The following is a 14,719-nucleotide window of genomic DNA, read 5'->3' as shown; positions in this document are numbered from 1 at the left end:
CAGACAGGGGCAATAAGAGTCACCGCCTGCTCAGCTCCTCTATCAAGGCACCAGTCATACTCCTGTCAATAATCCCCTTCTATTCACCAGAACACAAACACAGGGCTTTAAAGCATATGGCACACATTTTCATGTTGTTTTTAGCTGTGTATGATTACAGTGCAATTTCAACGGCCATTTCAGGGTCTCACCTCACCAAGGAGAGGTTTGTGTACTCCAGATGGCAGCTGTATGTCTAAGCGATGCAGCGTAGGAAGGAGAGGGGAATCAAATCAAAGGGAGACTCAAGCTCCCGCTAATTCAAAAGAACTGTCTCAAGGCCTGTCGGGATCGTGGTCCTGAACTATGCCACCCAGCGGGAAGGTGGAATTATGTTTGAAGGGATTTGATACGGTACTTGGAATGGGTTGGGTTTCATGACTCTGACCAGTTAATCATGTCTTGAGATTTCCTTTGGAAAGCCATCATACTCTGAGTTCTCACCAGGGTTTTCTGCCATGATGGAGCATTCGAAATCTTAAAATGCATGTTAAAGATGGCGTATATGAAAACGACTAAATGGGTAATGTTTGCCAATGTAGCAGCCAATGCAACTTCAGTGACATAGCAATGTTCAGGGTTGTGTTTTCCCCCAGTAGGCTTTAAGAAGCCAGTTGTGACAAAACATGTTAGGGCCACTAACATTGCGAACCTATGACATCACTTTGTGTTGGGATTTTTTTGTGTGTGTTGATGAGAGTGCAGTGCTCCCTGGTGAGTTAGCCCTAGTCTCTACTTACCACTGTAATGGCAGTGCTTTTAATCTACACCTCCTGTATTTGTCACTGTTAGTGCACGAAAAACACCCAGGCAGACGAGGGCCAGCAGGCCTATACTTGAATCTTTGTTGTGTCTGTATGTCTACACACTGGGTCCACGCTCATTGCTATGAGTGGGTCAGAAGCCACAGCTTATCTTTGAATTGCTTGCTGTAATCAAAATTCAATTCAGTGCATTTATTGTCAACAGTGTACAAATAAACTACATTTCTCCAGTGGATCATGCAGAAAGAAGATTAAAATAAGTGTAAAACTAAATAAGCAAGTATAGAACTGAATTAATAGGTTTAAAATTACTCAGCGCTATTACTTGAATCGTTTTGAATACTTATGGTTGAGAGTTAAGAGTAAACCTGTGATGTCTCTATAAAGACACAAACCAGAGATGGAGAAGTATAGGGAAGGCTGTTGGAAAGTGGAGTGGAGAGGAGCTCCTGATGTCTGAACCAGTGCAACTGTTCACCAGATGTTTTCAGGCTCCCCTGTTTGACTCAACGCCTTCCTTCTTTTCTCCTCCAGCCAGACCACTGGAGAGGGAAGACTTCAGTGCCGGCAGTGCTGCTTCAAATGATGCGCGCCACGCGTACTCATCCTCCACTGTGGCACGCACATTGTTCTCCCTGCCATGCACAGTGATATGTGATACGCGAGAAAGAACGTGTCATTCGAGTGCGAGGCAGGAAAGGAGAATGGAAATAGGGCTGAGGAAAAGAGTAGATGATGTGGTGACTTCTTCTGCCTGTGAGGTCTGTTTAACTATTTGTCGGTGTCTATTACACGTTTCTCACACTCGGTTTGTGTGGATGTCTGTGTGCGCGTGCATCCTCATCCGTCTGGTGTGTTGTTGATGTGGAGATGAAAGAGTCTGCAGGCCCACAGGAGAGCTGGCAGCAGAAACCGACTGGAGGTCTGGCAGACAGAAAAGGGAGGTGGTGGGATTCGGCACAATCAGACAGATCCCATTTGAACCACCTCGGGTTATCTAAAGATGAGGTGAAAACCTCAGATACAAGGGCCTTCTTAAAACGTGAGGTTAGCCCAATACGGGCAGTTGATAATCTAAAACTGAAAGGAAGTGGAGAACAGTTGATACTGTATGCCTGTATGTGCTGTTGTTAAATTGATCAAATTTTCTGCCCTAAACAAACAATGAAGTACACAGCCTCATGTTTGCTGCAAATTTCAGGGTGAGAAAGCCTTGAAAAACCGCATTCGCATCGTAAATGTACACTCCACATCTGACCGAATGACCTTTTCTTTAAAAAGGTGAGTAGGTTTCATTAGCAGCTTTACAGATTGCCACCCCAGAAGCGGTTCTTTTAAAACCAATCAGCCATTGAATGTAAAGCGATATATACATACATATTTATATATATGTATGTATATATATATGCATGTATAAATGTATAAATAAATAAATAATCAAGAAATATAGTCAGAGGCAAACCTCCATCGTTATCAAAAGTGGGCATCTGGAGCCACATATTTCATAAAAACTAGAGCCCTACTTCAAAGATGTCAAAACAAGCTGCTGCCATCCGTACTTGTAAAGACAGAGTGTGCTGCAACTGCTGTAAAGAAATCACAGGGAGTAACCGCTTCATCTACCCGTGGAGGCTGCATTCACTGAAGGTTCGCTTTAGGCCCCGACCGTGTCATAGGCAGTATCAGCCCACATACTGCACAGTGGGGGGAAATAACTCCCGTTTGTGGGCATGGACACAAGAAAACATTCCACTTCAGTGTAGTGTCTTGTTTGCCTTCTTCTTTTCTACTTTTTGTGCACTTTGTTTGTTTGCGTACTGTCCGTCTATTTATGATGGAGCTGTCATGTCTCATAAGATTGCAGCCTCGCAAGACTCGGAACACTGTCAGCATGTATTTCCAGGACTTTAAACTTTGCGACGATTGCTTTAAGTAATCATTGCTTAGTAGTCGTCGCAGATGACTACAAACATTCACACCGTTTCTGGTTGTCAAACAACTACTCAGCAACAAAAGATACTCTAGGTGGATTTGAGACCAGCAAAGAATAGCAATAATATCGGCGTCTGTATCTAATTTGCGTACATGAGCCCTACAAACGGCAGTTCAGCAAAACTCCACAGAGTGTGAAAAAAAACCTTTGCTCACACCCCTCCTCTTTCTTCCTGCTTGGAAAAGACCAGATGACAATAACGTGGAGTATGGAGCCCTGGTGAGTGCCGCTGACCCCTCCTCTTCCACCTCCCTCCACCCCATGGTCTTTGAAAGGCCTCCATATGTTTATGGCTCATGCCTGTGGTATGACGATGGATTCTCCATATAAAAGCCAGCAGGATCATGGGGTGTTTCAAATATTGCTCTCTGAAGACAGTTGCTGACAAAATGACAGCAGTCATATTTATTTTGGTCAGAGAGCAGGGGTACTTTGTGGGAAGCTAATCAGAGAACTCCCCCCTTACCCCCTCCGCCCACACTCCACCCCACCTTCCACTGGCTTCCAGCATCCCAAACTCCCCCCTCGCTCCCCCAAATAAGGAATGTTCCCGGGACAGAGAAGTCTCAGAGACTTCTGCTAATGACTTTCTCTTGAAATGGAAGATTGAACACTGGCAGATCACACGCGAGGCAGAAAAGCAAACCCAAAAGTTTTGTTTGAGACCATAAAGGTCAGATATTCAGATAAGAGAGAGGACAGATAGTCAGAGTTATGAATATTTTCAAATACTGGATAGCTGAATCCGAACTTGGGTTCATTTGTGAGTGTGGCAGCGGTGTTGGGCAGGACTGAAATCTGCAGTAAGTTGCTGAAAACTGGCCGAGTCGATGACAGGTTGATGGGTCTTCCTCTAAACAAATATGCTTACACAGTGCAAAGCTTTCAAAATACTCTGTCATCACAGTTTCACAGTCCAGTGTAGAGCACAGGGAGTCTTTTCTTTCACATCTTCACCACCAGATTTGGGCTGGATTTAATCAAATTAATGAATAATGAAAGTTGACATGGTGGGTGGTGGTAGCAGGTGGGCGTCGCCCTGTCAGACACCTACCCAGACCTTGTGCCCGGAGCCAAGCCATCAATGCGGTCCAAAGGAAGCAGAGTGCTTCTGAGTCCTTCTTACCAGCTACTGTGTCTGCCCCTATGGAGCAGCCTTATTAAATGAAGATTAAGCCGTGGCTCCATCAGTCACAATAGGCTGGAGTGAGGGGCGCAAATAATCACTATGACAGGATGACTGCCAATTAGTGCTCTCCTTCTGTCCTGGGAAAGCGCTTCTTGCTCCACTCCCGCTGGCGGGAAGAACTGATCCGGATTGTCTGTGATATTAGCCAGGCCAGAGATCACCGTTAATCACCACCTGCCATTCCACTGTGGCAGAAATCAGAGCAGGACTTGTTGTCTGCACACCAGCCCTTACGTAATAATCAAAGGAGAACAGAACAGGAAACTCTGTTCGCAAAGACATTGAGTAGAGTTCAGAGTGGTGGCTTGAGCAGAGCACTCTGAAGACGATTTCTGACAAAATAACAGCAGCCATATTCATTTTGGTCAGAGAGTTAGGGCTCTCCCTCGGTCACATCTGACACATGAACAAACCGCTTCGTGAGACGAGAGGAACACGCTCCATCCATTAGGCTCAGATTGGAAGCTTGCATCTGTTTAAAGAAGAAAGAAAAAAAAGCAGACCCGACAGTAAGAGGCTACATCTGACACATGAAGCATCCAGAAATGTGTTTGAATGCAGACTTTCCAACCCATACACAGGCCAGACTCTGACGTGGACAGGCTGAGTGCATAACTAAAATGTTCAGAAGCGAGTGGCATCTTTCGCCAGAGCTTAAAACCTCCTGGCTCAGTTGTAATAAACAGCTAAATTGTGTGCCACACGGTCAAACACATGCATGAGCATAAACCGCATGCTCATATGCAAGGACTGCCAGAGACCGGAATTGTTTGGGGTTGCAAATTGTGTGCACCACAGACAAAGCAGTTGAGCCTCCTCCAGAGCGGATTCAGAGGCAATCACTGTTGCTCTGTGCATCACTTTACAGGAGCAGGGACTTCAGAGCAGATGGTTTGCAGACGGTGAGGACTTGGAGGTCCACAGCACTGTGGATTCACCGCAAAAGCAGACTGGCTTCAAACAGAACCTGGCAAAAACCCCAGCAGTCTACCAAATCCTCCTGGGATTTGATCTGGGTATTATTTTGGTCCCCTGCACTCCACAGTGGGTGTTTGTGCAGTGATAGAAACAAACTGCCTACTTCTCTGTGATGCCAAGCAGAGTTGAATGCATACAAATTAGTTGCAGGTCTTGAGATGTCAGAGAGCAGAGGAGTGATGAGGTGGCGCACTGAGTCTAGGTTGGTGTTTTTTTTCGTCTGTTACAGCCCTGCTGCAGAGCAACAGCTTTCAAGGTTTCAAATAGAAAACTTTGCTGCAGTGGGAATGGAACAGAGGCAAGAATCACAGTTACAGTACAAACTGCTCAGACAAGTTATGGCAAAGAGGATCAGTGGTGGCTGGATACTTGCAGTCGGATGACTGATGGGATGGAGGGCTTGGCCCCAGAGAAAGGGCTTCTCTGGTTACACACATGAGATCAATACTTCCTCAAAGGCCTGCAAGCTCAGGTACATACAGTGATCCAACGGCCACGATAACCACTAGATGTTTCTTCTCTTTTATTCTTCATGTCTTCGCTTCTTTCTGCTTTCCCTCTCTCTTTCCATGAGGTCAGCACATTGTCTCTGAGTCTTTCTGCGTTCAGCCAAAAAGTCTTTGAGGCAATTTGAGCATAAATTGCACCGCACCGCTCTGGAAAGCCTGATCTCCTTTGAGTTTTGATTATTTTTGCTGTTTCATAACTTCGTATTGTAAAACTTCTGCTGATGTTTGGTCTAACTGTGGGCTTGAACTCCTGCTGCACCACAAACACCTCCGAAACAAATCCACTTTTACCTACAAATCTCACAAGCAGAGCTATACACAAATGTCACTCCTGCCTGCTGCCATTAAGACCGTCTTAGAATCTGAAAGCCGATTTGTAGAAACAGTTGGAAATGAGACCGTGTTGTAATGCTGCACTTGTATTGGACTTTACACCCTCTTAAATGCCAAATCAGGGATCACATTGAGGGTGGGAGTTTCCAGCACTTTAACGCTTCATGTTGTTTACACCACACCGAATGTGACTGACATGGCGAAAGCAGCCTTTGCTCATAGAATATTGGTGGCAAGAGAGAAAATGAGGAAAACACGCAGATAGAGAGGCAGCGCGAAACAGAACCACAAAGGAGCATCGCACTTGTCACACACACCGTTTTGCAAACCAGTGAATACGATGACGGGGGTTGCTGGGAAATCTCTGTAGGACGTTCCTTGAAAACATTAGCGCTGAGTAGCTGGTTGCTGCAGTGTTAATGCTTTCCCCTCCTCTCCTCTCCTCCCTTCAGCTCGTGAGACAGAAGGGTGGAACCCATCTCTATCAATGCTGATAGTGCCGGAGCAGCTATTAATAAAGTCTCTTTATTGTTTCTAGCCTCTTCAGACAAGCACTTCAGGGATCCAGAAGATAGAAGTGTGTTTAAATATCTCAGGGGTATAATGCGTACGGCTAGCACACAAACAAGTCGTACAGCAACAAAGTTAGAATGATTTTTAATGGTTTTCATCTAGTACTGCTGCCTATTCTGTGATAATTAAATGCTGGATTGTTTTCCAGTCATTTTATGTGATAAATAGCATATTTTTATTGTAAAAGATTTAGCAGATAGCCAAAAATCTGAGATGCTGATTTATATAAGGTACAGTTCATGCAACCATCATATTTGCTAAGAAAAAGCCTCCCTTTTTGACATAATCTAGGCTTTACTTTCAAATTTTTTTTATTTTTTATAGCCGGACTAAATTGTTGTAGACAGAGATGGCCAGGAAGAAGATAACGCGTACCTCTTTGTGCCTTTTTGATGAAGCTGGGAGACCGAGTTCTATCAATGACGTTCAATGTAATCTCAATTTGTTAATGTATAGAATTGAATCAAATAAGCATTGCCGTGAATAGTCCATAAATGCTTTCAGCTTTCTCTTATTTCCTGTATCCATTTAATCCACAGCATCTTTACAGACTTTGGTTATGCAATTCAATAATATGCTAATCCTAAACATTTGTGTCTGGTGTCTAGTAAAATAAAAATAAAAGTTAATCTTAAGACCGATTTGCTTTGAAATGATTATTCAAAACATATTGCGTTTTTTCTAGTGGTGGGCCGTTATCGGCGTTAACGTGCTGCGATAATTTGAGAGTCTTATCGGGCGATATAAAAAATATCGCCGTTAATCTATTCTCAAAGTTGGGTTGGGAACTGGGTCAAAATAGGTGGCCTAAGCAAACTGTGATGAGTTTTACCTTGATATTTTAGCTCGGGTGTGGGCTGATGTACTTTGTCTGCCGTTAGGTGTGATTAAAACAGAAGAACGCTACTTTGCAGAAGCCTGTGCTAGGCAGTTTATGGAGATCGCTAATCTGTGGGGGATAGTTGACAAAATCTGCTCTGTTGGAACAGACAGCGCTCCTAATATGGTGGCCGCAGGGAGGATACTGCGCGTGTGGCGCAACAGAGACGCACTGCACACAACGCTATCTCAACAGCAGCACCACCTGGCCCTCCCAACAAGTGCTGAATATGAGAAGTTGGCGAAGCTAGAGAAACTGCTGGAGCCATGCATGTGAATAAGCTGGTCTGCCCTAATGCTGCGTGTTCACCAAGAGCGACCTCGCTGGAGAAGCTTCGCTTGAGAATTTGCTTTGGTAGCTTTGGTAGCTCGTGACGTCACATTTAGAATGTTCAATTCTTAAAGGCCCCGCGGCTGTGCAGCACCCCCGCGGAAAAAAACATGAGGAAAGTGAGGGCAGGGACACGAATAAACGTTTTGTTATTTACAATTTATTATACAAGATATACATCACGTTACAAATGATGTAAAACTACATTAGGTACACCTGAGAAGAGCAGGAATAGCAGAGGCAGCTGTGAAAAAGAAACTAAATTCGAAATAAAATCCGAAATAAATCCGAAATAAAACTTAATTGCAGTGAGAAAGGTATGCGTGGGGTTACTACACTATTGTATTGAAGCACTCGACACGGCAATTGCAACAGTCTCAGGATTAAACGACTATTGTTTGGATAGGAACTAAAGTTTACACGTCTGTTTCCGCGAACCCCGCGGATTGTCGGACCCCTGAATGAGCCATTTTAATCTAGATTAATCTAGATTAATTTCAAGATTTCAGTGAGATTAATCTAGATTTAAAAAATTAATCTATGCCCACCACTAAATAAAAGATAAAAACATTGAAGAAAAATAGTCCATTTTAGACAAAGAAATGGTTTATACCAGCGGTCCCCAACCCACAGCGGACTGGTTGTCATAGTGACGTTACTTTTTTTTGCTGGAGCTGGGGTATAGCATTCTTTAGTGTACTTAGCACACGGATAATTAGTTAATCGATACAAACACATTACTAAAGCTATTTCCAACCGCTGTCGTTTAAATGTCATCATACTAAATTACTAATGTTTGACAATCACTTTCTCTTGTATGTTTAAAACAATTACAACTCACTAATTGCACTGAAAAAGCAGGAGCCGTCAGCTTGTTGCCCTGCTACTAAACATACGGGGTCTTATGGAGGGAGCATGATAGTGTTCCAGGGAGGCTATCGTGCGTTCACTGTCATTACAGCATAAAATGCTGCGTTCAGTGTAATTCAGGAACAAGTTTAGCCTCAGATTAGGGAGAGTGGTGTGTCACCAGCAACCTAATTGTCCAGGGAATGGTGACCCGATGTGGTTAAGGACTGTGCCTCAAAGTACTCGTTCCAATCTCCTCCTTTTCAGAGATTGCCTTTTGCCTCTTTTTTGGAGAACCCTTTGTCATCACTCACGACAAGTGATTATTTTACAACACAAGTCGGTCAGACATCAATGCGACACGCCTGCATCTGCGGAGTGTTCCTTCTCCTGTTTAGCTTCAGTGGCTCACATTTTTCCCTGTATTTATTTGAACTGTAGAGTGTTGCATTTCACTGGCTTGTGCCAAGTGGGGATTTTTCACTAGCAGTGGGGAATTAACAACACATGCCTGAGTCTGAAATTTGCCTTTATTAAACTGGCCACCACAGCACTTCACAAGCCCAGAGAGTCCTACGATGCATATACATTGACACTTTTACACACAGTTTGTAGCCACCAGAGATGTAACTCAGTCACTGGATGAGGAACTGTACTGAGAACTTTACAATGACCACATGACCAGGCAGCAGTAGTTTTAAGTAAGACGGACATGGGGAGTCAGCGGATGGTTTTCTTCAGAACCGAGTATTTTTCTATGTATTTATAAATGATCCTAAACAGCATCTTCCCGTCAGTGACTGACGCCTGGGATAACTGACGACCGTATCCATGTGCAACAATGCCAAGTTTTAATTAAGGAGGGTCATAAAGTTTCTAGGAAAAGGTCAAGCAGACATGTCAAAGTCATGCAGAGGTGGGTGGGGGGATGGGGAGAATTTCCCTGACATCCTGACAGGACTGGGCTTCAAGAACTTAATGTGCCATGGGATCATAGTTTCCAACCAAGACAGCAGCGACTGCCCTGGTAGTGCTGAAATATGAGAAACTATCAGGGTTTATTTCAAGTTTATTTACTCTTTCAACACTTCACTAAGTGACCCTCCCATTCAGCACACCAGGCCAAAAATGGAGAGAAATCCTCGAGGTTAGAATATTTTCCTTTTTCTGTTACACAACGGTTTTTCTTTTTTACAGACAGAATGATATCTGCCACCGTAATCGCTTCCTTATTTGGTGAATTAAATATTTACACTTGGACTATCCTAATCCAAAGTTTATGAGAGATGTAAAAGTACATTAAGGGAGAAGACATTTATTTTAAAAGCACTAAGTGAGGCCCTCACCCCAAATGGTGTGTTTGGACCATCTGAGGGAAATGGTTTACTCTTTGAAAAAAATATTTCCTTTAGCTGTATTTGCGCACGGAGAAATTCCACCGACTTTTCATTTAATGGCCTGACATACATGCTACGTGCACCACAAAAATCTCTCAAGCTGACAGGAGGAAACAGAGACGGCCATTGAGGAAACCTGGAGTTCGTACTTTGAAGAATTCCACTGAGGAGATGAAGGGAGATGGAAGAGAGTGGTGGGAAATATACCTCTGGAAAAGAGCTGTCCAGAAGAAGGCTGCCATGGAAAAATACTGATATTTCATGCAAGGAAATGCCACTGTCAACCTTAACAACACAGACGGTGAAAAAACAATGTGAGGAGCAAGGGTTACACGACACAGGTGAAACTCTGAGAAGAGATCTCTGTTGGGAAAAGTGGGCTGTTTTCCTTCATATCCACTTCAGCATATTGCTAATAAAAAAATTTTAAAAAAGTCCTTACCTCTTCTGCAATGTCTCATGGCCATTCTGCACATCCTGGACTCAGCGATGGTCGGACAGGGTATTGTGTCCTTGGGTGGCTTCTTTACAATGTGCCGCGTCCGGGTCTCCAGACCCCACTTATAGCCGCAGGTTTTGTTTCTCCTGGTGCAGGCTCCCCATTCGCTCCACTGACCCACCTCACAGCCCTCTGCAGGGGGACACAGAAACAGTGAGGTGCAGTGAAACCACAGTGCCATTTTGAGAAAACTCCGGGTCAAGCTTTAATGCAGGTTGAGGGAGCTTTTACTGGGATGTTATCACCCCTTTGTGTGTGGTCCCAGTTGAACTGCTTGTTTTTTAGGTCCAAAATAAGCAGCCCAAATGAGAAGTTATAGAAAAGTGTTTACAGCTAAAGAAGGGTATGAAACAAAAAAGGGGGGTTCACATAATTCTTCTGTATATTTGTTTATATCCACATACCTCCACACTCCATGGTGTCTTCCAGCGGGGCAAAGCCCTCGGGGCACTTATCAAAGCAGCGCCCTTTGTGTAGGTAAAAACCCGACTTGCACTTGGTGCAGAAATCTTTGCTGAAGCAGGACTCGCAATTCTCTATCCTGCACCCTAGAGGAAGAAACAGAAGAGAATCAGAAGGGTCTGAGAAACCCTCTCATCTGGAGCTGATTGAGAGCTACAGAGTTTGGGGAAAGGAGGGTTCTTGGAGGAATTATAGTGTCTCTCCCTCAAATAAGGCCGACAATGGTCTGTGAATCATTTCTCAGCGGGGCTCAAGTGTATTTCAGAAAAATTAGTTTTGCCTGACATCACGGTTTTATCCTTATCTTCCGGTTCTTGTTCAAAGTGAGCAAATCAAAAGGGTCAAAACTCAACCGCAGGTGAGGAACTTAGCAACACTGACCTCGTGCAACAGTTTGATCCAAAAATGTGGATGGACACAAACATCTCACATGTTTTCAACTATAAAGAGCAGTATCAAGACAAATAGTGTCCATCTTATCACTCCACACTGCTGAAGTCTGTCTTTTTCCATAACTGAACGATTGTTGAAAAGTGAGGTTTTCATTAAAATGTGAATGATGGCTAATGATCACACAGCTGGGCATCTGCGTGGATCCTTTCGGTTTTGGCTGGGATTTAACGGAGGGAAGGTGGGTTTGTAACAGGGAGGCAGGAGGGAAACGACAACATCTTGCCAAATAAATACAGAATGGTTTAGTCAGCAAACACAGCAGCACTCTTATCCTCTCACGCCACACCCTGCTGCTGCTGCGCATGACACAGCGCCGCACTTGCAAAGAAAGGCTCCTCAATGTGTCATCAAGCTCTCTGCAAATAGCACGTCAAGCAGGGCCAAATTACAACAACCACACCGACAGGGCGACGCACAGGCCCACATGATTAGAAGGAGCCTCCCAGAGCTATCTAATTTATGTTGCTTCTCAGGAACTCTATGTGGCCCTGTTGCCCAATAACCTCAATCTACAACCTGCAGCCACCATTTCCCCCCTTGCAGGGGGCTTCCCAGGTAGGGTGTCATCTCCTCCTCTGATTGTGCCTTGCATGAGGGAGCAACCATGCATTAGGATTCACACTTCTCTCAATGCTTTGACAGTGATTCTGTGATGTGAGAGCGTCAGAGGCTGAAGGCTGCTCTTTTATCTGTGACCCTTGCAGGGCCCAGAGATGGGAAGGTTCTCACAATCACACCCCTTAATTACGCCATCTCCAACTAACCATCAGGCCTCCTCCTCGACATTCCTGCAAAACGAGGGGTCCCTCCCCGCTTCACTTTGAACCCTAAAGTATGGCCTCTGCCCACTCACTCTGGTCTCACGCTTTTCCCGACTAGTCTAAACAAACCGTGGACACACAATCACACATATGCACAAACATACACATACCAAAAAGATATGGTCAGAGATAGGCCCAATCTACAGTAAAGCTGTGATCTACATTCTGAAAAACCTAAAGTGAGCATAAATCACTGATTTCTTTAGCAGTTTAATGTCTTCTCTCATAATTTTGGTGTTAATTCAGTCATCTGATATCATCATTTCTTCTGCATAATTTCAGGCTCTGTTGCTCCATTCACACTTTAGTGACTGAATGAATTCTTTGCCCCTCGTACATTTCTGTCTGGAAGAAACTGCCTCTATTTCTCATCGTATAAAATCAGTAGCGCTTGGGCTTGATACAAAACAAGTCCAAGGCCGGGAGCGCGCCTGTAAATCACAAAGCAAGTTTAAAAGCACAAAACTGTCTTTTACAAGTCACACTTCCCAGGCCTGTCATCACCTGAGAGACATTAAGCTCACAAACAAAAAAATAAGAGAGCAAGAGGGAGACCAGAAACATCTGGCAGCACTCTCAGCACTGGGCTTGTTGTGAAATTCTTTGTTATTGACAGTAAATATGACCAACACAGATGTACTGAATATTTCAATCTTGCACCAGCCGCAGAAGTAGCACTTGACAAGGTTTTTGATTAAAACATCACTTCTGGTTCAAGATTCAGATGTGGTCTGGAAATCTTATTTGCTAAATAGATGATAAGTTGTAATGTCACTCTGTGAGATGGATGAGGTGGATGACACGAGTGCGGCACCATGGGAAATAGAATGCAGGGAGCGAAAGCTGCAAGGTCAGAGGTCATCAGAGAGTGAGGTGGGTAGTAAGGGATCACCATGACAGACACTGATCCCTCCGTCCAGCTATCAGCCAAAAGACTATCTGGGACACTGGAGGAGCTCCTACGCTAACCACTGGTTTAATCAGCAATGAGGCAGTTTGTCCGGCAGTGCCAGAAACAGATACAGGGGAGCGGGTTCATTCCACCAGTGGGATTAACCTCAGGACCACCTTTAAAGTCTTCATCCAGGTGCCTCAGGGAGACTAATATGAAATAATGAGGACACCAGATCCCATTGAAGGCCCGGTGTTCTTGGACTTAAACGTATTAACATCATTATCTCTCAGCCTGGTTCTGGCCATGAGTTATTGTATTATGAACACAGACAGGGAAGCTTTATGCCTTCTGAGAGGAACAGAGCAAAATATGTCATTAAAGTGGCTGAGGGTGCTCAACTGAAAAAGATGCCATCAGTGCACCAGTTCCACCATTACCCCGTATCGCCATTACACTCTTTTTGTTGGATTGTTTGCGCTCGAGCTTTAATGTGGTTTGCATGTCAAGTGAATGTGAAGTTGAGAGATGAGTCACCAAGTGTCACGTGTGATCTAATAGTGCATGCTTGGCAGAAGCTGGTCCCTCAGCTGTGGTCTGGATGGGGAACCGACTGATTTTATCACGGACACTAAAGCCTCACGACGTCAGCTTCAGTCGACTGCTGCTCCTCCACAGGCTGACAGTGCCATGTGTAATCAGTCCATTCCTTGACATGAATGGTGACTGTGTTAAGAAAGAGTGCTAGATTGCTCTGCAAAGACCGACGAATCTTCAATGTTCCGCACAGAGCTGGAGATGGGTTGTCAGACCGTACCCGGTCCACAGAGAGAGCCTTAGCCTCCTCCACAAAGCTAAAAAGCCTTGATGCGGCACAGCAGGAGAGTCCACCTTGTAAAAAGGCCTGGCAGTGCGAGAGGGGAAAACAAACCCTGTTTTTCCACCCTTTGCCTCCAAGCTAAGTCGAAAAGCCCTGACCTACTCTCTAGACCCCAGATTTGGCTGACACGGAGGCGCTGACTTGCTCGCTGTCACCCAGCCATGTCATGTGGGGCTGAGGAAGGCAGGAGTTCATGGCAAAGGCTAGAGCTGCCATGTTCCTCTCAACTCTCCTTGGTGTTTTTTCCACATGGGTGCTCCTCTGCTCGCTGGCAGAGAGATAGTTGAAGCAGAGGTGGTGTTCCTGTCAGTCAGCAGCTCCAAGAGAAGGATCAGGGATGACAGATGTGTCAGTGGTACTCCTGGCTTCTTCACCCAAGGTGACACAGTCTGGGATAGACCCACTTCTACTTCTGTACATGCTCAGCCAGCCCTGACACTCACACCCACTCACACAGCTCAGGTCTCAGACAGGGGGTCAAGCACAGAAAGCCCTTCTGCTTATAGAATAGCATGAAGAACTACACAGTATTTCAAGAAAGCACCCAGTTTAACTCTGCATGCAGCTGTTACCCCCCATGAGAACGGGCTTGGTTTGATGGATCCATTGCACTGATCTGAAATTTTGGTTCGTAAAGCTGTGATGTTAGATGTCCTTGGGTATATCTTAAAGGCCAAAAGCAACTGGTCCCTTTGTTGGTTAGTGTGTACAATAGAAATACCCACAAGCTCAGAATTAGAGTAAGAAATAAAGAACTTGAATAAGAGAAAAAGAGATGAGAGGGAGAGAGTAGGCAGCACTGCTAGCTGAAGGTTAGCAAAAACCCAAGATACTTCCCTTACACACCCTTAATGGCCATTTGGTCGGGGCCCATGATG

At 44.7% G+C, this 14,719-nt stretch overlaps 1 protein-coding gene across 1 annotated transcript in view; it reads right to left on the bottom strand.

The window, feature by feature from the left end:
• rspo2 (R-spondin 2) overlaps positions 1 to 14,719 on the bottom strand; it is a 62,676-nt gene that overhangs the window by 12,875 nt on the left and 35,082 nt on the right. The window contains exons 3-4 of the mRNA XM_075466569.1: positions 10,738 to 10,881; positions 10,277 to 10,465 (exon numbers count right to left, since the gene is read on the bottom strand). Coding sequence (XP_075322684.1) covers positions 10,277 to 10,465; positions 10,738 to 10,881 — 333 coding nt within the window. The remainder of the gene's footprint in view (positions 1 to 10,276; positions 10,466 to 10,737; positions 10,882 to 14,719) is intronic.

This window comes from Odontesthes bonariensis, chromosome 5 (genome assembly GCF_027942865.1).
Source record: "Odontesthes bonariensis isolate fOdoBon6 chromosome 5, fOdoBon6.hap1, whole genome shotgun sequence".
NCBI classification, from domain to species: domain Eukaryota; kingdom Metazoa; phylum Chordata; class Actinopteri; order Atheriniformes; family Atherinopsidae; genus Odontesthes; species Odontesthes bonariensis.
The sequence above is the reverse complement of the archived record's forward strand: the minus strand, read 5'-3'. Positions and strand labels throughout refer to the sequence as shown.